At 42.0% G+C, this 27,843-nt stretch overlaps 1 protein-coding gene across 1 annotated transcript in view; it reads left to right on the top strand.

Moving 5' to 3' along the window:
• Nucleotides 1-27,843, top strand: part of CCDC158 (coiled-coil domain containing 158) — a 131,410-nt gene that overhangs the window by 30,807 nt on the left and 72,760 nt on the right. Inside the window, exons 8-10 of the mRNA XM_038759470.1 lie at nucleotides 2,170-2,280; nucleotides 6,052-6,166; nucleotides 22,662-22,781. Coding sequence (XP_038615398.1) covers nucleotides 2,170-2,280; nucleotides 6,052-6,166; nucleotides 22,662-22,781 — 346 coding nt within the window. The remainder of the gene's footprint in view (nucleotides 1-2,169; nucleotides 2,281-6,051; nucleotides 6,167-22,661; nucleotides 22,782-27,843) is intronic.

Raw genomic sequence — 27,843 nt, 5'->3', positions numbered from 1 at the left:
CCATTTGACAGATGAGGGAACTGAGGCGCAGAGAAGTGAAGCGACTTGCCCAAAGTCACACAGCTGACAAGTGTCGGAGCTGGGATTTGAACCTGTGACCTCTGACTCCAAAGCCCGGGCTCTTTCCACTGAGCCACGCTGCTTCTCATTATATATATATAATATATTATTAACGTGTCGATATTAATATATTATAATTAATATAATATATTACTTCATCCATTCAATTGTATTTATTGAGCACTTCCTGTGTACAGATAATAATAGAATTATTACATTATAATAAAATATATTATTATATATATATATACTATATTAATACATAATGTAATAATCTATAATATCGTGTATCATATGATATATCATATTATGATATGAAATACCATGTCATTATAGTATCTAAATGATTTGCCATTTATAGAATAATATATTGACACCTGTCCACATGTTTTGTTTTGTTGTCTGTCTCCCTCCTAGACTGTGAGCCCGCTGTTGGGTAGGGACCGTCTCTCTATGTTGCCGACTTCGACTTCCCAAGCGCTTAGTCCAGTAACACAGTAAGCACTCAATAAATACAATTGAATGAATGAATATGATTTATAATAGAAACATTTATAATATATATAATTACGCAGTTTATCATATATAATTTAAAGATCTATACATAAGTGTAGAGATGCGTACCCCAAGCGCTTAGTCCAGTAACACAGTAATCGCTCAATAAATGCGATTGAATGAATGAATATGATTTATACTATAGACATTTATAATATATATAATTATGCAATTTATAATATATCATTTAAAGATCTATACGTAAGTGTACAGATGCGTACCCCAAGCGCTTAGTCCAGTAACACAGTAAGTGCTCAATAAATGCGATTGAATGAATGAATGTGATTTGTACTATAGACATTTATAGTATATATAATTACGCAATTTATAATATATAATTTAAAGATCTATTCATAAGTGTAAAGATGCGTACCCCAAGCGCTTAGTCCAGTAACACAGTAAGCGCTCAATAAATACGATTGAATGAATGAATACGATTTATACTATAGACATTTATAATATATATGATTACGCAATTTATAATATATAATTTAAAGATCTATGCATAAGTATAAAGATGCGTACCCCAAGTGCTTAGCCCACTAACACAGTAAGAGCTCAATAAATACGATTGAATGAATGAATGTGATTTATATTATAGACATTTATAATATACACTATATATAATATATTATAATATTATTATATAATATTATATCATATATTATATATTATATTATCATATGATAATTACATTATTACTCTATGAACACAGGAAGCGCTCAATAAGGACAATGGAATGAATGAATTAATATATATTACATATAATATATATAATTGAATGTATATATATATATACGATTGAATGAATGAATATGATTTATACTATAGACATTCATAATAGATATAATTATGCAATTTATAATATATAATTTAAAGATCTATACATAAGTGTAGAGATGCGTACCCTAAGCACATAGTCCAGTAACACAGCAAGTGCTCAATAAATACGATTGAATGAATGAATATGATTGATACTATAGACATTTATAATAGATATGATAACGCAATTTATAATATATAATTTAAAGATGTATACATAAGTGTAGAGTTGCGTACCTAAGCTCGGTGGGCTTGAATAGCAAATGCCCAGCGGTCTCCGATCCAAAGGCGTAGACGACGCAGAAGGGTGAGATGAGAAGTAGTGTGACTTAGTGAAAAGAGCCCGGGCTTAGGAGTCAGAGGTCATGGGTTCGAATCCCGTCTGCTGTGTGACCCTGGGCAAGTCACTTCACTTCTCTGGGCCTCCGTTCTCTCATCTGGAAAATGGGGATGAAGACTGTGAGCCCCCCGTGGGACCACCTGATCACCTTGTAACCTCCCCAGCTCTTAGAACGGTGCTTCGCACATAGTAAGCGCTTAACAAAATGCCATTATTATTATTGTTATTATTATTATCAAGGGGGGGAAAAGAGGGCTTAAGCGGGGAAGTCCTCTCGGAGGAGACGCCACCTTGATGAGGCTTGGAAGGTGGGGAGAGCGGGGGGGTCTTGCAGCTGTCGGGGTGGTGGAGGGAGTCCAGTCCATAACCCTAACCGTGACGTTTTCTTCCAGAATCGAGCAGCTGGTGAGTGAGCACAAATTGGAGGTGGCCGAACTCACCGAAAAAGCCAACAGTGCTCACGGCCGGGCTCAAAGCTTCCAGAGTCAAATGGCCATCATTCAGTAGGTATCCTCCGCGTATGGATTTAGTAACTTCCCTCTAGGAGAGAGTCGTCTGCTCTAGTAGAGACCGTGCTCAATAGGTCGACTAAGTTTCATAAAACGATAATGCTGCAGACATGTTCAATCAATCAATCAATCGTATTTATCCTCGGGGTCTGGATTTAGTAACTTCCCTCTAGGAGAGAGTCGTCTGTTATAGTAGAGACCGTGCTCAATAGGTCGACTAAGTTTCATAAAACGATAACGCTGCAGACATGTTCAAGTGATTGATCAACCAATCAATCAATTGTATTTATCCTCGGGATCTGGATTTAGTAACTTCCCTCTAGGAGAGAGTCTGTTCTAGTAGAGACCGTGTTCAATAGCTCGACTAAATTTCATAAGACGATAATGCTGCAGACGTGTTCAATCAATCAATCAATCAATCAATCGTATTTATCCTCGGGGTCTGGATTTAGTAACTTCCCTCTAGGAGAGAGTCTGTTCTAGTAGAGACCGTGCTCAATAGCTCGACTAAATTTCATAAAACGATAACGCTACAGAAGCGATCGATCAATCAATCAATCGTATTTATCCTGGGGGTCTGGATTTAGTAACTTCCCTCTAGGAGAGAGTCTGTTCTAGTAGAGACCGTGCTCAATAGCTTGACTAAATTTCATAAAACGATAATGCTGCAGATGTGTTCAATCAATCAATCGATCATTCATATTTATCCTCGGGGTCTGGCTTTAGTAACTTCCCTCTTGGAGAGAGTCTGTTCTAGTAGAGACCGTGCTCAATAGCTCGACTAAGTTTCATAAAACGATAACGCTGCAGACGTGTTCAAGCGATCCATCAACCAATCAATCAATCGTATTTATCCTCGGTCTCTGGATTTAGTAACTTCCCTCTAGGAGAAAGTCGTCTGTTCTAGTAGAGACCGTGCTCAATAGCTCGACTAAGTTTCATAAAACGATAACGCTGCAAAAGCGATCGATCAATCAATCAATCGTATTTATCCTGGGGGTCTGGATTTAGTAACTTCCCTCTAGGAGAGAGTCTGTTCTAGTAGAGACCGTGCTCAATAGCTCGACTAAGTTTCATAAAATGATAACGCTGCAGACGTGTTCAATCAATCAATCAATCAATCAATCGTATTTATCCTCGGGGTCTGGATTTAGTAACTTCCCTCTAGGAGTGAGTCTGTTCTAGTAGAGACCGTGCTCAATAGCTCGACTAAATTTCATAAAACGATAACGCTGCAGACGTGTTCAAGCGATTGATCAATCAATCAATCAATCAATCGTATTTATCCTCGGGGTCTGGCTTTAGTAACTTCCCTCTAGGAGAGAGTCTGTTCTAGTAGAGACCGTGCTCAATAGCTCGACTAAATTTCATAAAACGATAATGCTGCGGACGTGTTCAAGCAATCGATCAATCAATCAATCAATCGTATTTCTCCTCTGGGGTCTAGATTTAGTAACTTCCCTTTAGGAGAGAGTCAGTTCTAGTAGAGACCGTGCTCAATAGCTCGACTAAGTTTCATAAGATGATAACGCTGCAGACGTGTTCAAGCGATCGATCAACCAATCAATCAATCGTATTTATCCTTGGGGTCTGCATTTAGTAACTTCCCTCTAGGAGAGAGTCGTCTGTTCTAGTAGAGACCGTGCTCAATAGCTCGAGTAAATTTCATAAAACGATAACGCCGCAGATGTGTTCAATCGTATTTATCCTCGGGTTCTGGATTTAGTAACTTCCCTCTAGGAGAGAGTCTGTTCTAGTAGAGACCGTGCTCAATAGCTCGACTAAATTTCATAAAATGATAACGCTGCAGACGTGTTCAAGCGATCGATCAATCAATCAATCGTATTTATCCTCGGGGTCTGGATTTAGTACCTTCCCTCTAGGAGAGATTCTGTTCTAGTGGAGACCGTGCTCAATAGGTCGACTAAGTTTCATAAAACGATAACGCTGCAGACGTGTTCAAGCAGTCGATCGATCAATCAATCAATCATATTTATCCTGGGGGTCTGGATTTAGTAACTTCCCTCTAGGAGAGAGTCTGTTCTAGTAGAGACCGTGCTCAATAGCTCGACTAAATTTCATAAAACGATAACGCTGCAGACGTGTTCAAGCGATCGATCAATCAATCAATCAATCGTATTTATCCTGGGGGTCTGGATTTAGTAACTTCCCTCTAGGAAAGAGTCTGTAGTAGTAGAGACTGTGCTCAATAACTCGACTAAATTTCATAAAACGATAACGCTGCAGACGTGTTCAAGCGATCGATCAATCAATCAATCAATCAATCGTATTTATCCTCGGGGTCTGGATTTAGTAACTTCCCTCTAGGAGAGAGTCTGTTCTAGTAGAGACCGTGCTCAATAGCTCGACTAAGTTTCATAAAACGATAACGCTGCAGATGTGTGCAATCAATCAATCTATAATCGTATTTATCCTGGGGGTCTGGATTTAGTAACTTCCCTCTAGGAGAGAGTCTGTTCTAGTAGAGACCGTGCTCAATAGCTCGACTAAATTTCGTAAGACGATAATGCTGCAGACGTGTTCAAGCAATCGATCAATCAATCAATCAATCGTATTTTATGGAGTGTTTACTGTGTGCAGAGCACTGGACTAAGCGCTTGGGAAGTCCAAGTTGGCAACATATAGAGACAGTCCCTACCATAATCATTATTGTTATTCGTTTGGTCATATGTATTAAGCACTTCCTGGGTGCAGAGCACTGTACTAAGCACTCATTCACTCAATAATATTTATTGAGCGCCTGCTGTTTGCAGAGCACTGTACTAAGCACTTGGGAAGTCCCAGTTGGCAACATATAGAGACGGTCCCTACCCAACAGTGGGCTCACAGTCTAGAATCGATGGCATTTATTGAGAACTTCCTGTATATAGGTATATATGTTTGTACGTATTTATTACTCTATTTATTTTACTTGTACATGGCTATTCTATTTATTTTATTTTGTTAATATGTTTTGTTTTGTCATCTGTCTCCCCCTTCTAGACTGTGAGCCCACTGTTGGGTAGGGACTGTCTCTATATGTTGCCAACTTGTACTTCCCAAGCGCTTAGTACAGTGCTCTGCACACAGTAAGCGCTCAATAAATACGACTGATGATGATTGATGATGTTGCCAACTTGGACTTCCCAAGTGCTTAGTACAGTGCTCTGCACGCAGTAAGCGCTAAATAAATACGATTGATTGATTGATCGATTGATTGTTGGGTAGGGACCGTCTCTATATGCTGCCAACTTGGACTTCCCAAGCGCTTAGTACAGTGCTCTGCACACAGTAAGCGCTCAATGAATATGATTGATTGATTGATTGATTGATTGATTAATTCCCATTTTACAGATGAGGTAACTGAGGCACAGAGAAGTTAAGTGACTTGCCCAAAGTCACACATCTGACAATATATGTTTGTAAAGATTTATGACTCTATTCATTTTACTTGTCCATATTTACTATTCTATTTATTTTGTTAATGATGTGCATCGAGCTTTATTTCTATTTGTTCTGATGACTTGACACCCGTCCACATGTTTTGTTTTGTCGTCTGTCTCCCCTTTCTAGACTGTGAGCCCGTTGTGGGGTAGGGACCGTCTCTAGATGTTGCCAACTTGGACTTCCCAAGCGCTTAGTCCAGTGCTCTGCGCACAGGAAGCGCTCAATAAATACGATTGACGAAATACGATTGATGAGGTCCTGTTTGGGTAATCTTTGGTTTGCGTTTTGCTTGCTTTTCCTCGTCTAAATCCTTCCCAGAGACCAAGCGAGGAACCAGAATTCACTCTACATGCGTCAGCTCAGCGAACTGGAGTCTACGGTTTCTCAGCTGCGCTCTGAATTAAGGGAAACCAAAAGGATCTCCGAGGACAAGGTGGGCTTCGACTTGAGTGTCGGCTTCGGTTCGAAATCACAATTGTGGTGTTTGTTGAGCGCTTCCTGCGTGTCGAGCACTGTACTGAGCACTGTGGCAGAAACACATTCATACCGTAATCGGAATTGTGGTATTTGTCAAATGCTTATTGCACGTCAAGCACTGGACCGAGCACTGCGGCACATCCAAAATAATCCGGTCAGACACAGTCCCTGTCCCACACAGGGCTCACAGACCGGGGGGGAGGAAGCGGAGGTATCTAATCCCCATTTTACAGATGAGGAAACTGAGGGACGGAGGGAGTCAAGCGACTTGTCCAAGGTCACGCAACGGGGGAGAGGTGGAGCTGGGATTAAAACCCGCGTCTTCCAACTCCCAGACCCACGGTCTTTCATTCATTCATTCATATTCACTCATTCAGTTGTATTTATTGAGCGCTTACTGTGTGCAGAGCACTGTACTAAGCGCTTGGGAAGTCCATATAGAGGCCCAACAACGGGCTTACAGGCTAGAAAGCCTTTCCACTAGACTACGCGGCTTCTCCGTCGAACTGCTAATACCGGGTCGAATGGGTTTTGTTAAAGGATCGTTGTACTTTGAAATCTTATTCAGCGGGGCAGAAGGAGGCATTTTGTCAAATCAATCAATCAATCGTATTTATTGAGTGCTTACTGTGTGCAGGGCACTGGACTAAGCACTTGGGAAGTCCAAGTTGGCAACATATAGAGGCCCAACAATGAGCTAACAGTCTAGAAAGCCTTTCCACTAGACTACGCGGCTTCTCCGTCGAACCACTAATATTGGGTCAAATGGGTTTTCTTAAAGGATCGTTGTGCTTTGAAATCTTATTCAGCGGGCAGAAGGAGGCATTTTGTCAAATCAATCAATCAATTGATTGTATTTATTGAGCGCTTACTGTGTGCAGAGCACTGGACTAAGCGCTTGGGAAGTCCAAGTTGGCAACATATAGAGGCCCAACAACGGGCTTACAGGCTAGAAAGCCTTTCCACTGGACTACGCGGCTTCTCGTCGAACCGCTAATACCGGGGCAAATGGGTTTTCTTAAAGGATCGTTGTGCTTTGAAATCTTATTCAGCGGGCAGAAGGAGGCATTTTGTCAAATCAATCAATCAATCGTATTTATTGAGCGCTTACTGTGTGCAGAGCACTGGACTAAGCGCTTGGGAAGTACAAGTTGGCAACATATAGAGACAGCCCCTACCCAACAGTGGGCTCAAATTTGGTTCCCACTCAGAAATCAGAGATTCAGAGCAGTGTGGGAAGCAGCATGGCCTAGAGGAAAGGCCAACTTGTACTTGTACTTCCCAAGCGCTTAGTACAGTGCTCTGCACACAGTAAGCACTCAATAAATATGATTGATTGATTGATTGATTGATTGTACTTCCCAAGCACTTAGTCCAGTGCTGTGCACACAGTAAGCATTCAATAAATACGACTGATTGATTGATTGATTGTACTTCCCAAGTGCTTAGTCCAGTGCTCTGCACACAGTAAGCACTCAATAAATACTATTGAATGAATGAATGAATGAATGAATGAAACAGCATGGGGCTCTGCCCCTTGTCTGCTGTGTGACCTTGGGCAAGAAACTTGACTTCTCTGACTTGACTTCAGTTACCTCATCCGTAAAATGGGATTCCTCTTCCCTTCAACCTAGACTGTGAGCCCCATGGGGGACGGGGACTGTGTCCAACCTGATTAACTTGTATCTAGTCCAGCGCTTAGCACAGTGCCTGGCACATAGTAAGCGCTGAACAAGTACCATTGGGTAGGGGCCGTCTCTATATGTTGCCAACTTGTACTTCCCAAGCGCTTAGTACAGTGCTCTGCATGCAGTAAGCGCTCAATAAATATGATTGATTGATTGATTAGAAGAAAACCAAAACCTGTCTTTTTCAAGTAAGCTCCAAGAAATAAAAAGAGAGCCTCAAAACCATCATTTGGATTCCATGCAGATTAATCCCAAATGAGATTCAGTATTGATCTAAATCTCTCTTCAAGTGTTATATTTTAATACGACGGAAAAATCCTCAGAGAATTGCGGCGTTGAGAATCCCCCAGTGGAAAGAGCCCGGGCTTTGGAGTCAGAGGTCATGGGTTCAAATCCCACCTCCGCCACTTGTCAGCTGGGTGACTTTGGGCAGGTCACTTCACTTCTCTGGGCCTCAGTTCCCTCATCTGTAAAATGGGGATTAAGACTGTGAGCCCCACGTGGGACAACCCGATCACCTTGAAAACTCCCCAGCACTTAGAACAGTGCTTTGCATTACTTTGCAATGCCATTATTATTATTATTATTATTATTGTTATTATTATTATTTTAAACATTTGAAACGTCATTTGAGAGTCTCCACAAGTGCATTTAATCAGGGTCACTTACTGCATCTTAAAACTGCCGAGTTTATGTAGAAATGCTGTTTGACTTAAAAACTCTCCGCAGTATTATTTATATCTGCACAGTATGCACAGCCGTACCGTCAGAGCGGCATTTTGATCTTACCTAAAATAAACAACTTGACATTTTGGCCGGGTGAACGTTGGATGTGGAAATCAAATCTCGGGATGCCACAGGGGGAATCAAAAATAGCTCCCACAGATGAGCAATCATCTTCAGGCCTCGTTCTGAGATTATTCCAGACTTAAAAAGCAGGAAACCATAAAAAAGCAGCTCAAAAACCTCCAGCATAACTCAGCTGTAATTTACATTTCTTCTTCTGTTTTTGCCCCAGTTTGCGCTTTTCCTCTGCTGATTGCCCGGTTACTTGGCGGGGTTTTAAATATTAATGTGGTTCTGTTTATTAATAATAATGGCATTTATTAAGCGCTTACTATGTGCAAAACACTGTTCTAAGCGCTGGGGATATACAAGGCGATCAGGTTGTCCCACGTGGGGCTCACAGCCTTCATCCCCATTTTACAGATGAGGGAACTGAGGCCCAGAGAAGGGAAGTAACTTGCCCAAAGTCACACAGCTGACAAGAAGTAGAGAGTAGAGTAGCCGTTTAAGTAGAGAGTAACTTGGAGCGGGGAAGAGACCCAACAGATTTCCTGGGATTCCTTCACTCATTCATTCAGCCGTATTTATTGAGCGCTTACTGTGTGCAGAGCACTGGACTAAGCGCTTGGGAAGTACAAGTCGGCAACATATAGAGACGGTCCCTAGTTTCTTCGGAGTTGGAAAATAAACCTGAATTTTCCGCGGTAATTTAATAATTAGTTTGAGCCTCTCTAAATATAATAATAATAATAATAATAATAATGGCATTTGTTAAGCGCTTACCATGTGCAAAGCACTGTTCTAAATATGATCTAACGCCGCAGCCTCTACCTTTCGAATGCTGACTGCACTCCTTGAAAATAGAGGCCGTTTCTTCTTTTAGACTGTGAGCCCACTGTTGGGTAGGGACTGTCTCTATATGCTGCCAACTTGGACTTCCCAAGCGCTTAGTACAGTGCTCTGCACACAGTAAGCGCTCAATAAATACGATTGATTGATTGATTGATTGAATAGACCCAACAGATTTCCTGGGATTCTTTCACTCATTCATTCAGCCGTATTTATTGAGCGCTTACTGTGTGCAGAGCACTGGACTAAGCGCTTGGGAAATACAAGTCGGCAACGTATAGAGACGGTCCCTAGTTTGAATGCTCAGTTTCCTCGGAGTTGGAAAATAAACCGGAATTTTCCGCGGTAATTTAATAATTAGTTTGAGCCTCTCTAAATATAACAATAATAATAATAATAATGATGATGGCATTTGTTAAGCGCTTACTATGTGCAAAGCACTGTTCTAAATATGATCTAACGCCGCAGCCTCTACCTTTCGAATGCTGACTGCACTCCTTGAAAATAGAGGCCGTTTCTTCTTTTAGACTGTGAGCCCACTGTTGGGTAGGGACTGTCTCCATATGCTGCCAACTTGGACTTCCCAAGCGCTTAGTACAGTGCTCTGCACACAGTAAGCGCTCAATAAATATGATTGATTGATTGATTGACAGGTCTTTTGTCACCATTTTTCAGTCAGCGCAGGTTTCTCCAAATTAATCCCATTGCTACATTTTGGCCCCAGATGGAAGCTTAGTGTGTCTCTTGCCTTCCACTTAATAATAATAATAATAATAATAATAACAATAATAATAATAATAATGATGGCATTTGTTAAGCGCTTACTACGTGCAAAGCACTGTTAAACAACCGCCTCCTCGCCTTCACCATTCATTCTTTCAGTCGTATTTATTGAACGCTTATTGTGTGCAGAGCTCTGTACTAAGCGCTTGGGAAGTACAAGTTGGCAACATAGACGGTCCCTACCCAACAGTGGGCTCATGCTCTGCCCAAAGTAAGCGCTCAATAAATACGATTGAAAGAATGAATGAATGAATGAATGAATGAATGGGGAAGATACAAGATAATCCAGTGACACAATCCCCGTCTCACACAGGATTCACAATCCAAGTAGGAAGGCCAGGTATTGAGAATCCCCATTTGACAGAGGAGGTAACTGAGGCCCAGAGAAGTGAAGCGACTTGTCTTAGGTCGCCCAGCAGGCACGTGGTAGAGCCGGGATTAGAACCCAGGTCCTTCTGACTCCCAAGGGAGGGATATTTACTAACCTCAGGGCCCCATTAATGGTTGTCTAGGCCTCCGGCTAGGGTCGCTGTACTTTCTTCACGCTACCCTAATGGTCTCCCGTCCAAGAAGTCCCTCGGAGCCAGGTAGGAGAATCAATCAATCAATCAATCGTATTTATTGAGCGCTTACTGTGTGCAGAGCACTGGACTAAGCGCTTGGGAAGTCCAAGTTGACAACATATAGACACAGTCCCTACCCAACAGTGGGCTCACATTCATTCATGAATGAATGAATAATAATGATGATGGCATTTATTAAGCGCTTACTATGTGCAAAGCACTGTTCTAAGCGCTGGGGAGGTTACAAGGTGATCAGGTTGTCCCACATGGGCTCGCAATCTTAATCCCCATTTTACAGATGAGGGAACTGAGGCACAGAGGAGTGAAGTGACTTGCCCAAGTCACAATTGGCGGAGCCGGGATTTGAACCCATTCATGCAATCGTACTTATTGAGCACTTACTGTGTGCAGAGCACTGTACTAAGCGCTTGGGAAGTCCAAGTTGGCAACATCTAGAGACGGTCCCTACCCAACAGCGGGCTCTCAGTCTAGAAGGGGGAGGCAGGCAAAATATATATAATAAAATTATATCAACAAATGTAATTTGTAAATTATAATTTTTTATTATATAATAAAATTCTATTAACAAAATATAATAAATAGAATCAATATGTACAAACCATGACCTCTGACTCCAAAGCCCGTGCTCTTTCCACTGAGCCACGCTGCTTCTCTAAAACCGCCGGTTACCGTGCATTTCCAGATGCTCCTCATCTGTAAAGCCCCTGGATACCGTGAATGTGAGCCCGTTGTTGGGTAGGGACCGGCTCTATATGTTGCCGATTTGTACTTCCCAAGCGCTTAGTACAGTGCTCTGCACACAGTAAGCGCTCAATAAATACAATTGAATGATCTCTCTAGCGATCTCTCTTATTGAGAGCGCTTCTCTTATTGAACGCTTCCCCCTCTAGACTGTTCGGTCACTGTGGGCAGGGAACTTATCTACCAACTTTGTTGTATTATACTCTCCCAAACCCTCTGTGCACAGTAAGTGCTCAATAAATACAACTGAATGAATATGTGCCGAGGACTGTATTAAGCTCCTGGGGGAGTACAATATTTTTAGACTGTGAGCCCACTGTTTTTAGACTGTGAGCCCACTGTTGGGTAGGGACTGTCTCTATATGTTGCCAATTTGTACTTCCCAAGCACTTAGTACAGTGCTCTGCACATGGTAAGCGCTCAATAAATACGACTGATGATGATGATAACAATAAACGGAAACATTCCCTGCCCACAACGAGCTAACGGTCTAGAGGGGGAGAAAGACATTCATATAAATAAATTAGTTATTTGTGGATAAATTCTCGTGATCATCATCAATCGTATTTATTGAGCGCTTACTGTGTGCAGGGCACTGGACTAAGCGCTTGGGAAGTACAAGTTGGCAACATCTAGAGACGGTCCCTACCCAATAGTGGGCTCACAGTCTGAAAGATGTAATTTATTTATTCAAAGAGTAATTTGTCTCCTGCAGTGACATCGAGGGCGGGCAGAGGAAAGCCTGCAGCTCCCTTCAGGGCTTGGGGCAAATGCTAGAAACAAATCTTTCCCCAGATGTGCTAGAAACAGCACAAAACTCGCTAGTTCTGTTATATCGTGAGAAGCAGCGTGGCTCAGTGGAAAGTGCCCAGGCTTTGGAGGCAGAGGTCATGGGTTCAAATCCCGGCTCCATCAACTGTCAGCCGGGTGACTTTGGGCAAGTCACTTCACTTCCCTGGGCCTCAGTTCCCTCATCTGGAAAATGGGGATGAAGCCTGTGAGCCCCCCGTGGGACAACCTCATCACCTTGTAACTTCCCCAGCTCTTAGAACAGTGCGTTGCATATAGTACATAGTAGCTTGTACTGCCCAAGCGCTTAGTACAGTGCTCTGCACACGGTACGCGCTCAAGAAATACGATTGAATGAATGAATGAATAGTAAGTGCTTAACAAATACCATCATTATTATTATTATTCATTCATTCATTCAATCGTATGGAATGAATCAGAAGTCCTGATTCATTCAATCGTATTGAATGAATCAGAAGTTCTGGTAGGAGAGCAGGTGCCAATTTTAATAATAATAATGGTACTTGTTAAGCACTTACTATGTGCAAAGCGCTGTTCTAAGCGCTGGGGGGATACAAGGTGATCAGGTTGTCCCACGTGGGACTCACAGTCTTCATCCCCATTTTCCAGATGAGGGAACTGAGGCCCAGAGAAGTGAAGTGACTTGCCCAAAGTCACACAGCTGACAATTGGCGGAGCTGGGATTTGAACCCATGACCTCTGACTCCAAAGCCCGGGCTCTTAACCATCTCATCTGTAAAATGGGGATGAAGACTGTGAGCCCCATGTGGGACAACCTGATTAGCCTGTATTCCCCCCAGTGCCTAGAACAGTGCTTGGCACATAATAAGCTCTTAACAAACATCATCATCATTATTATTAAAACAAATAAATTCTGACGGGCCTCTGGTTTACATTTTAGAGCACATTGAAAGATGGTATTAAGAAAATAAGAAGAAGAAGAACTGCGGTATTTGTTAAGCACTTATTATGTGCAAGGCACTGAACTAAGCGCCGGGGTGGACATAGGCAAACCGTGTTGGTCACAGTCCCTGTCTCACACGGGGCTCACAGCCTTAGTCCCCATTTTTCAGATGAAGTAAACTGAGGCCCAGAGGCATTAAGGGACTTGTCCAAGGTCACCCAGCATCATCATCAATCGTATTTATTGAGCGCTTACTGTGTGCAGAGCACTGTACTAAGCGCTTGGGAAGTGCATGTTTGCAACACATAGAGACAGTCCCTACCCAACAGTGGGCTCACAGTCTAAAAGGGGGAGACAGAGAACAAAACCAAACATACTAACAAAATAAAATAAATAGAATAGATATGTACAAGTAAAATAAATAAATAAATAGAGTAATAAATCTGTACAAACATATATACATATATACAGGTGCTGTGGGGAAGGGAAGGAGGTAAGATGGGGGGGATAATAAGAACTGCCTCACTCTGTCTCACAGGGAATGTGAGGGTAAAAACGAGATCCAGGAATTCATTCATTCAACCGTATTTATTGAGCACTTACTGTGTGCAGAGCACTGGACTAAGTGCTTGGGAAGTCCAAGTTGGCAACGTATAGAGACGGTCCCTACCCAACAGCGGGCTCACAGTCTAAAAGGGGGAGACAGAGAACAAAACTAAACATACTAACAAAATAAAATACATAGAGTAAAAATGTACAAGTAAAATAAATAAATATTCATTCATTCATATTTACTGAGCACTTCCTGTGTGCAGAGCACTGTACTAAGCGCTTGGAAAGTCCAATTGGGCAACAGATAGAGACGGTCCCTACAGGCTCACAGTCTAGAAGCCGGGAAGACAGACAACAAAACAAGTAGACAGGCATCAAGCAGCGTGGCTCAGTGGAAAGAGCCCGGGCTTTGGAGTCAGAGGTCATGGGTTCAAATCCCGGCTCCGCCACTTGTCATCAGGAATTGATGACGAACAAAGCACCTGGGAAAACTCAAAAGTGCTCTACAAGTGCAGGCCATTCTAGACTGTGAGCCCACTGTTGGGTAGGGACTGTCTCTATCTGTTGCCAACTTGGACTTCCCAAGCGCTTAGTCCAGTGCTCTGCACACAGTAAGCGCTCAATAAATACGATTGATTGATTGATTGAATACCTAGTGCCCAAAGAGTACAGATCGAAATACACACTCATGAGAAGCAGCGTGGCACAGTAATAATAATAGTAATAATAATAGCATTTATTAAGCGCTTACTATGTGCAAGGCACTGTTCTAAGCACTGGGGAGGTTACAGGGTGATCAGGTTGTCCCATGGGGGGCTCACAGTTTTAATCCCCATTTTGCAGATGAGGGAACTGAGGCCCAGAGAAGTTAAGTGACTGGCCCAAAGTCACACAGCTGACAAGTGGCGGAGCCAGTAGAAGGAGCCCGGGCCTTGGAGTCAGAGGTCATGGGTTCAAACCCCAGCTCTGCCAGTTGTCAGCTGGGTGACTTTGGGCAAGTCACTTCACTTCTCTGGGCCTCAGTTCCCTCATCTGCAAAAGGGGGATGAAGACTGTGAGCCCCCCGTGGGACAACCTGATGACCTTGTAACCTCCCCAGCGCTTAGAACAGTGCTTTGCATATAGTAAGCGCTTAATAAATGCCATCATTATTATTATTATTATGTTCACTCACTGGCTTTCACTTCCCAACAGAATATTCAGGTGACTATGTAGAGCATTGTTAGTGAAGCTTACATCCTGCCAAGATCCTTCAGAAGCAAGTGTATATTATTCCCAGCTTAAAGCATGACATAATAATAATAATAATGATAATGATGGCATTTGTTAAGTGCTTACTATGTGCCAAGCACTGTTCTAAGCACTGGGGAGGTTACAAGGTGATCAGGTTGTTCCACATGAGGCTCACAGTCTTCATCCCCATTTTACAGATGAGGTCACTGAGGCCATGTACAGAGAAGCAGCGTGGCTCAGTGGAAAGAGCACGGGCTTGGGAGTCAGAGCTCATGGGTTCGAATCCCGGCTCTGCCATTTGTCAGCTGTGCGACTATGGGCAAGTCGCCTAACTTCTCTGTGCCTCAGTTTCCTCATCTGTAAAACGGGGATTAAGATTGTGAGTCCCACGTGGGACAACCTGATCACCTTGTATCCCCCCAGCGCTTAGAACAGTGCTCTGCACATAGTAAACGCTTAACGAATACCAACATTATTATTATTATTATTATGTACATATCTATTCTATTTATTTTATTTTGTTAATATGTTTTGTTTGGTTCTCGTTCTCCCCCTTCTAGACTGTGAGCCCACTGTTGGGTAGGGACCGTCCCTGTGTGTTGCCAACTTGTACTTCCCAAGCGCTTAGTCCAGTGCTTTGCACACAGTAAGCGCTCAATAAATATGATTGATTGATTGATTGATTGAGGCCCAGAGAAGTGAAGTGACTTGCCCAGAGTCACCCAGCTGACAAGTGGCGGAGCCGGGATTAGAACCCATGACCTCTGACTCCCATGCCTGTGCTCTTTCCACTGAGCCACGCAGATCGAACTGTTAAAGCTGAAAAACTTGGATTCAAAAAAAAATAGAGAGAGACTGGTCCTCAGAAGACTTTTTAAGCGCTTACTATGTGGCAGACACTGTACTAAGCACTGGGGTAGACACAAGCTAATCAGGTTGGGCACAGGCCGTGTCCCATATGGGGTTCACAAGTCTTAATCCTCATTTCACAGCTGAGGTGACTTTTTTTTTTAATGGTTTTCGTTAAGTGCTTACTATGTACCAAACACTGGGCTTGAGGCACAGAGAAGTGAAGTGAGTTGCCCAAGGTCACACAGCAGACAAGTGGTAGAACTGGGATTAGAACCCAGGTCCTCCGATTCCCAGGCCTGTGCTCTTTCCACTGGGCCATGCTGTTTCTTTTAAAATAAAACCAGATGTTTCCTTTCAGGAAAAAAAAACGGGATGAGTAGGGAAATTTTTCATTGTAGCTTATAAAAAATCCTTTCTGTTAATGTTTTTCCATGATGCCTTTTCTATTCTTTCCGTGTTTTTAGGACCGCCTCCCGACTTTCCCCGGGCGAATCTGGACCAGTAGAAGCTGTAGCCTTGGCTTTACTTTTTAACTTTCACTTTTTCCCCACCAAGATAAACCACGGTCTTCCTCCCCCGTTGATTTTTCCTGTTTCAGAACCAAACTGGGGCCGGAGCGGCGTGGCTCAGTGGCAAATTCCTGGGCTTGGGAATCAGAGGTTGGGGAAGTACACTTGGGAAGTACAACTGGCAACATATAGAGACAGTCCCTACCCCACAGTGGGCTCACGACGGGGAGACAGACAACAAAACCAAACATAGTAACAAAATGAAATAAATAGAATAAATATGTACCAATAAAATAAACAAATAAATAGAGTAATAAATACATACAAACAGATGTACCTATATACAGGTGCTGTTCTGGGAAGGCCTCCTAATATAACAGATCCTAATTCTATTGTACTCGCCCCAAAAACTAGAGCTTGAATCTAGTCATTCTAGAGAATGAATCATTCATTGATTCAATCGTATTGATTGAGAGCTTACTGTATGCAGAGCAGTGTACTAAGCGCTCGGAAAGTGATCCAGATAGAGAGGGCGAAAAGCATCAATCTCTGAGTCAATCAGTAGCTTTTCTTGAGCACCAACTGCCTCAAAACTCTAGTTTTTGGGGCGAGTACAATAGAATTAGGATCTTTTAGACTGTGAGCCCACTGTTGGGTAGGGACTGTCTCTATATGTTGCCAATTTGTACTTCCCAAGCGCTTAGTACAGTGCTCTGCACATAGTAAGCGCTCAATAAATACGATTGGTGATGATCTGTTATATTAGGAGGCCTTCCCAGAACAGCACCTGTATAGAGGTATATCTGTTTGTATGTATTTATTACTCTATTTATTTATTTATTTTATTGGTACATATTTATTCTATTTATTTTATTTTGTTAATATGTTTTGTTCTCTGTCTCCCCCTTCGTGAGCCCACTGTTGGGTAGGGACTGTCTCTATATGTTGCCAATTGTACTTCCCAAGCGCTTAGTACAGCGCTCTGCACACAGTAAGCGCTCAATAAATACGATTGAATGGATGAATGAATGAATCTGTGATTTCTGCTCTCAAGAAGCTTACACTGTCACCTAAGAATCATCCTCGAGGCCATCAGCTCATCACGGGCCGGGAACCTGTCTGCTAGTTCTGTTGCATCGTACTCTCCCAAGCGTTTAGTACAGTGCTTCGCTCATAGTAAGTGCCGAATAAATACCACTGGTGAATTGGTTGGTACAGGGCTCTGCACACAGTAAGCGCTCAATAAATACGATTGAATGAACAAATGGTTGGTAAGAGCCGTCGTCTTCAGAAAAGATCTTTGGAACAGGCCCAGATGAATCAATCAATCATATTTATTGAGTGCTTACTGTGTGCACTGTACTAAGCGCTTGGGAAGTACAAGTTGAATGAGATAAAGTAGAATCTAAATCCTTATTCCTTAGAAGGTGCCGTAGCAGGTTGGCATGTTCTAATAAATAGATTCTCTTGCTGCTTTCCTGGTCTTTGGTCTTTGTGTAAGCAAGTGTGAGTTGATGGGGAAAAAAAAAATTTAAGGAAAACTTCTTCCCAACTTTACGTATATCGTTATTTGGGTAATAATGCGGTCATAGCCTCCAAGTAAACCTCTCGAGTCTTACCATGTTAAGCGCCTTTGTGACTTGAAGTTTGCATGTCATTGCAGAGAAGCAGCGTGGCTCAGTGGAAAGAGCCCGGGCTTTGGAGTCAGAGGTCATGGGTTCAAATCCTGGCTCCGCCAATTGTCAGCTGGGTGACTTTGGGCAAGTCCCTTCACTTCTCTGTGACTCAATTCCCTCATCTGTAAAACGGGGATGAAGACTGTGAGCCCCCCATGGGACAACCTGATCACTTTGTAGCCTCCCCAGCGCTTAGAACAGTGTTTTGCACATAGTAAGCACTTAATAAATGCCATTATTATTATTATTATTGCCTCCATGAATGGCAATCTATTTTATTAAGCACTTACTATGTTCAAAGCACTGTTCTAAGCCCTGGGGAGGCTACAAGGTGATCAGGTTGTCCCACGGGGGGCTCACAGTGTATGCCATTATTATTATTATTATTATTATTATTATTATTATTATTATTATTGCCTCCATGAATGGCAATCTATTCAAGATGAACCTTGGCCTGAATTGACAAGAGTTTCAAGTCAAGACTGAATTCCGTAACCTGTAAAGTGTTGGGGCTATGAAAATAAACTGTTTTTTTCCAGTTCATTCTATAGACCCTTTTCCTTTCTAAGCAACATCCATTGAAGATGAACCTTGGCCTGAATTTACAAGATTTTTCAAGTCAAGACTGAATTCTGTAACTTGTCAAGTGTTGGGGCTATGAAAATAAACCGGTCTTTTCCAGTTCATTCCGTTGACCCTTTTCCTTTCCAAGCAACAGAAATGGCCCCAACATATTTATCCATTTTTTCTGTGGCTTTTTTTTCTCTGTCAAGACTGAGTTCCGTAACTTGAAAAGTGTTGGGGCTACTATGAAAATAAACCGGGCTTTTCCAGTTCATTCTATTGATTAATTCATTCAATTAGTACAGTGCATTGCACACAGTAAGCGTTCAGAATGAATGAATGAACGAATGTAGGGGTGTGAAACAGAATGAGTTGCTGCTGTGTCGATCCCCCCATCCGATCCGTCCTCTCCTGAGCCTTCGCCTTTTCATTCATTCTGTCGTATTTATCGCACGCTTACTGTGTGCAGAGCACTGTACTGAGCGCTTAGGAGAGGACAATAAGAGAAGCAGCGTGGCTCAATGGAAATTGTCCGGGCTTGGGAGTCAGAGGTCATGGGTTCTAGTCCTGGCTCCGCCACCTGTCAGCTGCGTGACTTCGGGCAAGTCATTTCACTTCTCTGTACTTTAGTTACCCCTGCTATAAAATGGGGAGTAAAGACCTGTTCTTTCCTACGTTTGTAGGTATTTATTACTCTATTTATGTATTTATTTTACTTGTACATATTTATTCTATCCATTTTATTCTGTTAATTATGTTTTGTTTTGTTCTCTGTTTCCCCCTTCTAGACTGTGAGCCCACTGTTGGGTAGGGACCGTCTCTATATGTTGCCAACTTCTACTTCCCAAGCACTTAGTCCAGTGCTCTGCACACAGTAAGCGCTCAATAAATACGATTGAATGAATGAATGAATGACCCTTTTCCTTTCCAAGCAACAGAAATGGCCCCAACATATTTATCCATTTTTCTGTGGATTTTTTTTTTCTCTGTCAAGACTGAGTTCCATAGCTTGAAAAGTGTTGGGGCTACTGTGAAAATAAACCGGTCTTTTCCAGTTCATTCTATTGACCCTTTTCCTTTGCAAGCAACAGAAATGGCCCCAACATATTTATCCATTTTTCTGTGGATTTTTTTTTTCTCCGTGGAAATGTGTTCGCAGACTTTGCTCTGGAGTGATCGGTCCATTCATTCATTTGTTCATTTATTAAGTACCTTTCCGTAACTTGAAAAGTGTTGGGGCTACTATGAAAATAAACCGGTCTTTTTCAGTTCATTTTATTGACCCTTTTCCTTTCCAAGCAACAGAAATGGCCCCAACATATTTATCCATTTTTCTGTGGATTTTTTTTTTTTCTCTGTGGAAATGTGTTTGCAGACTTTGCTCTGGAGTGATCGGCCCATTCATTCATTTGTTCATTTATTAAGTACCTTTCCGTAACTTGAAAAGTGTTGGGGCTACTATGAAAATAAACCAGTCTTTTCCAGTTCATTCTATTGACCCTTTTCCTTTCCAAGCAACAGAAATGGCCCCAACATATTTATCCATTTTTCTGTGGATTTTTTTTTCCTCTGTGGAAATGTGTTTGCAGACTTTGCTCTGGAGCGATCGGTCCATTCATTCATTTGTTCATTTATTAAGTACCTTCTGGGAGCAAAGCACTGATTTGGGCCCTGAGGAGATTACAAAAGAGAAGGAATCAATCAATCAATCGTATTTATTGAGCACTTTCCGTGTGCAGAGCACTGTACTAAGCGCTTGGGAAGTCCAAGTTGGCAACATATAGAGACAGTTCCTACCCAACAGTGGGCTCACAGTCTAGAAGGGGGAGACAGAGAACAAAACAAAACATATTGACAAAATAAAATAAATAGAATAGGTATGTACAAGTAAAATAAATAAATAAATAGAGTAATAAATATGTACAAACATATATACATATATACAGGAAATTCTCAATAAATGCCATCGATTGATCGATTCCTTGAACATGTCTGCATTATTATTGTTTGATGAAATTTAGTCGAGCTATTGAGCACGGTCTCTACTAGAACAGACTCTCTCCTAGAGGCAAGTTACTAAATCCAAGCAAATACACAGTCCCTGCCCTAATGAAATCTACAGCTTAATGAGAAAAACAGAGGACCCTCAAATAGACAACTGCATAAGACAGAGCGAGAGAACAAAGATAGAGATGAACGCAAAGAATAAAAGCACAATACTTCATTACTTGAAATCCTAGACCAGCTCCTAAAATTGTACGCCTCTAGAAAGGATAAATTATTTTCCAAAGCCAATTAGACCTCACTATTCATTCATTCAATCGTATTTATTGAGCGCTTACCGTGTGCAGAGCACTGTACTAAGCGCTTGGGAAGTACAAATTGGCAACATATAGAGGCAGTCCCTACCCAACTGTGGGCTCACAGTCTAGAAGGGGGAGTAATTTTCTAATTACTCAATATTTGTTCAACTTTGAAATTGTCACAATTTTACCATATTCACTGGTAAAACAATAACTCCCTTCCATGCACAATTCTGCCCTTCTCCTCTCGCCACACCATCACCAAATTCTACTTCAAAGAGTGTTCACCTTCCCCCTTAATTCACAGTCCGATGAGGCCGAAAACAAGATTCAGCTTTAGAAGATCGTCAGGTTGGCAACAAAATCAATCAATCAACCGTATTTATTGAGCGCTTACTGTGTGCATAGCACTGTACTAAGCGCTTGGGAAGTACAAGTTGGCAACATATAGAGACGGTCCCTACCCAACAACGGGCCCACAGTCTAGAAGGGGGAGACAGAGAACAAAACCAAACATATTAACAAAATAAAATAGAATAGATATGTGCAAGTAAAATAAATAGAGTAATAAATCTGTACAAACATATACATCTATACAGGTGCTGTGGGGAAGGGAAGGAGGTAAGACGGGGGGATGGAGAGGAGGACGAGGGGTTTATTTTATTTATTTTAAAAGGGTCTATTTATTTCTATTAATGTCTGTCTTTCCCTCTAGACTATAAACTCACTTTGGGCAGGGAATGCGGCTGTTATTGTTATAGTGTACTCTCCCAAGTGCTTAGTACAGTGCTCCACACACAGTAAGCGCTCAATAAATACGACTGAATATGAATCATCGACAGTGTTCCCCCCAACTGGATTACAAGCCTCGGACAGAGTGGATGTGCAGTTTAGATTCAATCCTTTACCATTCAACCTGTTACAATTTCCAATCAATCAGTCGTATTTATTGAGCGCTTACTGTGTGCGGAGCACTGGACTAAGCGCTTGGAAAGGACAAGTTGGCAACATATAGAGACAGTCATCATCATCATCATCAATCGTATTTATTGAGCGCTTACTGTGTGCAGAGCACTGGACTAAGCGCTTGGGAAGTCCAAGTTGGCAACATATACAGTCATCATCATCATCATCAATTGTATTTATTGAGCGCTTACTGTGTGCAGAGCACTGGACTAAGCACTTGGGAAGTACAAATTGGCAACATAGAGAGACGGTCCCTACCCAACAGCGGGCTCACAGTCTAATTTCAAAGGTGGAAGGGTTTTACAGAGCAGAGGATGCCAACGTGGCCCGCCGACTAAGGCACTTTCAAATGATCTCCAAAATAAAACTAAAAATGTTTCTGCCCCCGCAGAGGAGACGGAAGGCGTCGAGCTCTGTGGGCCAGACTTTCGCATCTGGGACTTTGTTGATTCATTCATTCAATCGTATTTATTGAGCGCTTACTGTGTGCAGAGCACTGGACTAAGCGCTTGGGAAGTCCAAGTTGGCAACATATAGAGACGGTCCCTACCCAACAGTGGGCTCACAGTCTTGATCTTCAGGGGTCCACGTTTATTTTTCCCTAAGTGACGGAGGACATCATCTTCTGTTTGATTTCTGCTCATCCTTTAGGTAGAAGAACTTGAGAAGCAGTTGGCCCTGTCCAACGCGGAGCTGACCGAGGCCCGAACGGAGCGGGATCAATTCAGCCAAGAATCTGGGAACTTGGACGATAAAATCCAGATGATGCTGGTAGGACCGTCAGGGGAATAAAATCCCCCCGCCCCACAAAATATTTGCCGGCCCTGAAATTTCCCAAGGTTTCTACATGTCAAACTTCACACGGTCCGTAAATGATGTATGGTTTGTAGGCTGAAAATGCAGATGAAACGGGCTCAGTTTTACACCCTTTAAATGGATTTTCTTTTACTGAAGTCTGGGAAAGGGATGATCTGTGGAATTCCCTTTCATTAGAAAATGAGGTTTGGTTAGTAAAGAGTTTCAAGGCAAAACTGCCCCATCAAAAAGTACTGAATTCATTCATTCATTCAATCATCATCATCATCAATCGTATTTATTGAGCGCTTACTGTGTGCAGAGCACTGGACTAAGCGCTTGGGAAGTACAAGTCGGCGACATATAGAGACAGTCCCTACAAAGAACATGGAGTTTTGATGAGCTTGTAAGTCAGCATTTTTTTTAAAAAACGATTCTGATGTTATTGTTTTAAAATACATTTTTAATGCACTAATGGAACCGTACTACGTGCCGGGCACTGCACTGAGCGCTCATGAGCCTGCCTACTACGCTCCTGATGCCTGTCTCCGTGTTTTATTTTATTGTCCGTCTCCCCTTTCTAGCCTGGGAGCCCGTTGTTGGGTCGGGACCGTCTCTATCTGGTGCCGATTTGTACTTCCCAAGCGCTTAGTACAGTGCTCGGCACACGGGAAGCGCTCTGCACACAGTCAGCGCTCAATATGAATGAATGAATGTTGTCCGTCTCCCCCTTTCTAGCCTGTGAGCCCGTTGTTGGGTCGGGACCGTCTCTCTATGTTGCCTAATTGTACTTCCCAAGCGCTTAGTACAGTGCTCTTCACACAGGAAGCTCTCAATAAATACCACAATGCATATTGCAATTATAATATATTATAACAATAATTATGTTATATTATTATATATCATTATATTATCGAACATAAATATATTATCATATATTACATTATATTATATTATTTTGTGTTATATTATATTATATTACACTACATTATATTATATTATATTATATTAATCATATCAAATTATATTATATTATATTACATCATATCATACTATTATATTATATTGTATTATATTATATTATATTATCATGCTACATTTTATATTATATTATATTACATATTATATAATATTATAGTATATTATAGATCATATATTATATTATATATTATGTTATGTTATATTATGTATTATGGTATATTATATTATATTAATTATTATAATATATTATAATTGCAATATGCATTATTTATTGTATGTAATGGAATTATTAGGTAATATAATATAGTGTATGTATATACATACAGGATTATAGTAATTACTATTACTATAGAAGCCAGTCTCCTTGTTTTGTTTTGTTGTCTGTCTCCCCCTTCTAGCTTGTGAGCCCGTTGTTGGGTCGGGACCAGCTCTATCTGGTGCCCATTTGTACTTCCCAAGCTCTTAGTCCAGTGCTCTGCACACAGTAAGCGCTCAATAAATACGACTGAATGAATGAATGAATGAATGAACCGTAATTGTTCTCAGGAGTGATATTTTTAGAACATAATTAGAGTTCCAACATGCGTATTATAGTATACTTGTCTACCTGAATTTCTCTTGAAGTCTTCTAGACTGTGAGCCCGCTGTTGGGTAGGGACCGTCTCTATATGTTGCCAACTTGTCCTTCCCAAGCGCTTAGTCCAGTGCTCTGCACACAGTAAGCGCTCAATAAATATGATTGAATGAATGAATGAACCGTAATTGTTCTCAGGAGTGATATTTTTAGAACACAATTATAGTTCCAACATGCATATTATAGTATACTAGTCTACCTGAATTTCTCTTGAAGTCTTCTAGACTGTGAGCCCGCTGTTGGGTAGGGACCGTCTCTATATGTTGCCAACTTGTCCTTCCCAAGCGCTTAGTCCAGTGATCTGCACACAGTAAGCGCTCAATAAATACGATTGATTGATTGATTGATAATTATAGTTCCAACATGCATATTATAGTATACTAGTCTACCTGAATTTCTCTTGAAGTCTTCTAGCCTGTGAGCCCACTGTTGGGTAAGGACTGTCTCTATATGTTGCCAACTTGTACTCCGCAAGCGCTTAGTCCAGTGCTCTGCACACAGTAAGCGCTCAATAAATACGATTGATTGATTTAAAAATGTTTCACTCTAGAAGGTTTTCAATGGGGTTCCGTCCAGAGGTGGGCAGTGAGGGGAGGGGGCTAGATTAAATGACCTCTCAATATTCCTTTCAGCCCTGAGGGTCTAAAATTCAAAAGTCCTTTTGGATTTCTCCTCCTGTACCTACTGCCCTCCGCATCTTGTCTTCTTTCCAGCCAAGCAGATACGATGTCTTGTCTTATGCCCTGCGCAAGGATGACACGCAAATTCGTGAAGCTTTCCATATTTTTTCTTCCTCCCTTCAAGGCCCTACTGAGAGCTCACCTCCTCCAGGAGGCCTTCCCACACTGAGCCCCTTCCTTCCTCTCCCCCTCGTCCCCCTCTCCATCCCCCCATCTTACCTCCTTCCCTTCCCCACAGCACCTGTATATATGTATATATGTTTGTACAGATTTATTACTCTATTTTGCTTGTACATATCTATTCTATTTATTTTATTTTGTTAGTAAGTTTGGTTTTGTTCTCTGTCTAGACTGTGAGCCCACTGTTGGGTAGGGACTGTCTCTATATGTTGCCATCTTGTGCTTCCCAAGCGCTTAGTACAGTCCTCTGCACACAGTAAACGCTCAATAAATACAATTAATTGATTGATTGATTATGCCGTCGAGTCGTGTCCAACCCATAGTGACTCTGTGGACACGTCTCTCCCAATCCCGCCTGTATCCGGAGGGTTTTCTTGGTAAAAATCCGGTTTCCGCCCTCGACTCTCTTCCCTGCTCCCGCTGCCCAGGACGGGAGAGTTTTTAGATGGCCTGCCGAGCGCTAGCCGTTGCCCAAGCTAGGAATCAATCAATCATATTTATTGAGCGCTTGATTGATTGGAACGGAATGGGTAGGCCTCTGCTTGACTCTCCCTCCCGTAGGCGAGACTGGGAGAGGACCGGAAACTCTCCAGACGCGAATTTGGAATAATTTCAGTGATTCTTCTAAAGTGAAGCCTGAGGTAGCTCCTTGGGAGTTGATCCTTTCAAAAATGAAAAGAATAATTGAGGAAACAAAGGTAAGCCGTGTTAAATATTGTACACATAGGACATATTGTTAAATATTGTACACATAGGATATGTGTACTGAGCCCCCTCCTTCCTCTCCCTCCCCATCCCCCCCGCCTTACCTCCTTCCCCTCCCCGCAGCACCTGTATATATGTTTATATGTTTGTATGTATTTATTACTCTATTTATTTGTACATATTTATTCTATTTATTTTCTTTTGTTAATATGTTTGGTTTTGTTCTCTGTCTCCCCCTTCTAGACTGTGAGCCCACTGTTGGGTAGGGACTGTCTCTATGTGTTGCCAACTTGTACTTCCCAAGCGCTTAGTACAGTGCTCTGCACACAGTAAGCGCTCAATAAATACGATTGATTGACTGAGTGATTTCCAGGTAGGGATTCTGCAGCGGCATGGCCTGGTGGGGAAGAGCACGGCCCTGGGTGTCAGAGGACCTGGGTTCTAATCCCTACTCCTCTACCTGGCTCAGTGGAAAGGGCCCGGGCTTTGGAGTCAGAGGTCATGGGTTCAAATGCTGGCTCCACCAATTGTCAGCTGGGTGACTTTGGGCAAGTCACTTCACTTCTCTGGGCCTCAGTTCCCTCATCTGGAAAATGGGGATGAAGACTGTGAGCCCCCCGCGGGACAACCTGATCACCTTGTAACCTCCCCAGCACTTAGAACAGTGCTTTGCACATAGTAAGCGCTTAATAAATGCCATCATTATTATCATTATTATTATTACTTGCCTGCTGTGTGATCTTAGGCAAGTCACCTGACTTCTGTGCCTTAATCATAATAATAATAATGATGATGATGGCATTTATTAAGCGCCACCAGTGCTTTGAACATAGTAAGCACTTAATGAATGCCATCATTATTATCATTATTATTATTACTTGCCTGCTGTGTGGCCTTTGGCAAGTCACCTGACTTCTGTGCCTTAATAATAATAATAATAATAATAATAATGACATTTATTAAGTGCTTACTATGTGCAAAACACTGTTCTAAGCGCTGGAGAGGCTACAAAGTGATCAGGCTGTCCCACGGGGGGCTCAGTCTTCATCCCCATTTTACAGATGAGGGAACTGAGGCTTAGTTCCTTTATCTTAGAGAAGCAGCGTGGCTTAGTGGCAAGAGCCTTCTAGCCTGTGAGCCCGCTGTTGGGTAGGGACCGTCTCTATATGTTGCCAACTTGGACTTCCCAAGCGCTTAGTCCAGTGCTCTGCACACAGTAAGCGCTCAATAAATACGATTGAATGAATGAATGAATGAAGGGGGAGACGGACAACAAAACAAAACACGTGGACAGGTGTCAAGTCGTCAGAACAAATAGAATTAAAGCTAAATGCACAGCATTAACAAAATAAGTAGAATAGCAAATATGGACAAGTAAAATTCCAGCGCTTAGAACAGTGCTTTGCATATAGTAAACCCTTAATAAATGCCATTAATAAATATAGAGCCCGTTGTTTGGTAGGGACCGTCTCTATCTGTTACTGACTTGTACTTCCCAAGTGCTTAGTCCAGTGCTCTGCACACAGTAAGCGCTCAATAAATACAATTGAATGAATGAATGAATGAATGAAAGAGCCCGGCCTTGGGAGTCAGAGGTCTTGAGTTCTAATTCCGGCTCCGCCACTTGTCAGCTGTGTGACTTTGGGCAAGTCAGTTCACTTCTCTGTGCCTCAGTGACCTCATCTGTAAAATGGGGATGAAGACTGCGAGACCCACGTGGGGCAACCCGATTACCTTGCATCTACCCCAGCGCTTAGAACAGTGCTTGACACCTAGTAAACACTTAACAAATACCATCATTATTATTATCTGCCAAAGGGGGATTCCCTCTTATGTGGGCCCTGATGATCCTGTATGG

The sequence above is a fragment of the Tachyglossus aculeatus genome, chromosome 17 (assembly GCF_015852505.1).
Source record: "Tachyglossus aculeatus isolate mTacAcu1 chromosome 17, mTacAcu1.pri, whole genome shotgun sequence".
NCBI classification, from domain to species: domain Eukaryota; kingdom Metazoa; phylum Chordata; class Mammalia; order Monotremata; family Tachyglossidae; genus Tachyglossus; species Tachyglossus aculeatus.
This window is presented reverse-complemented; position numbering and strand designations above follow the sequence as displayed.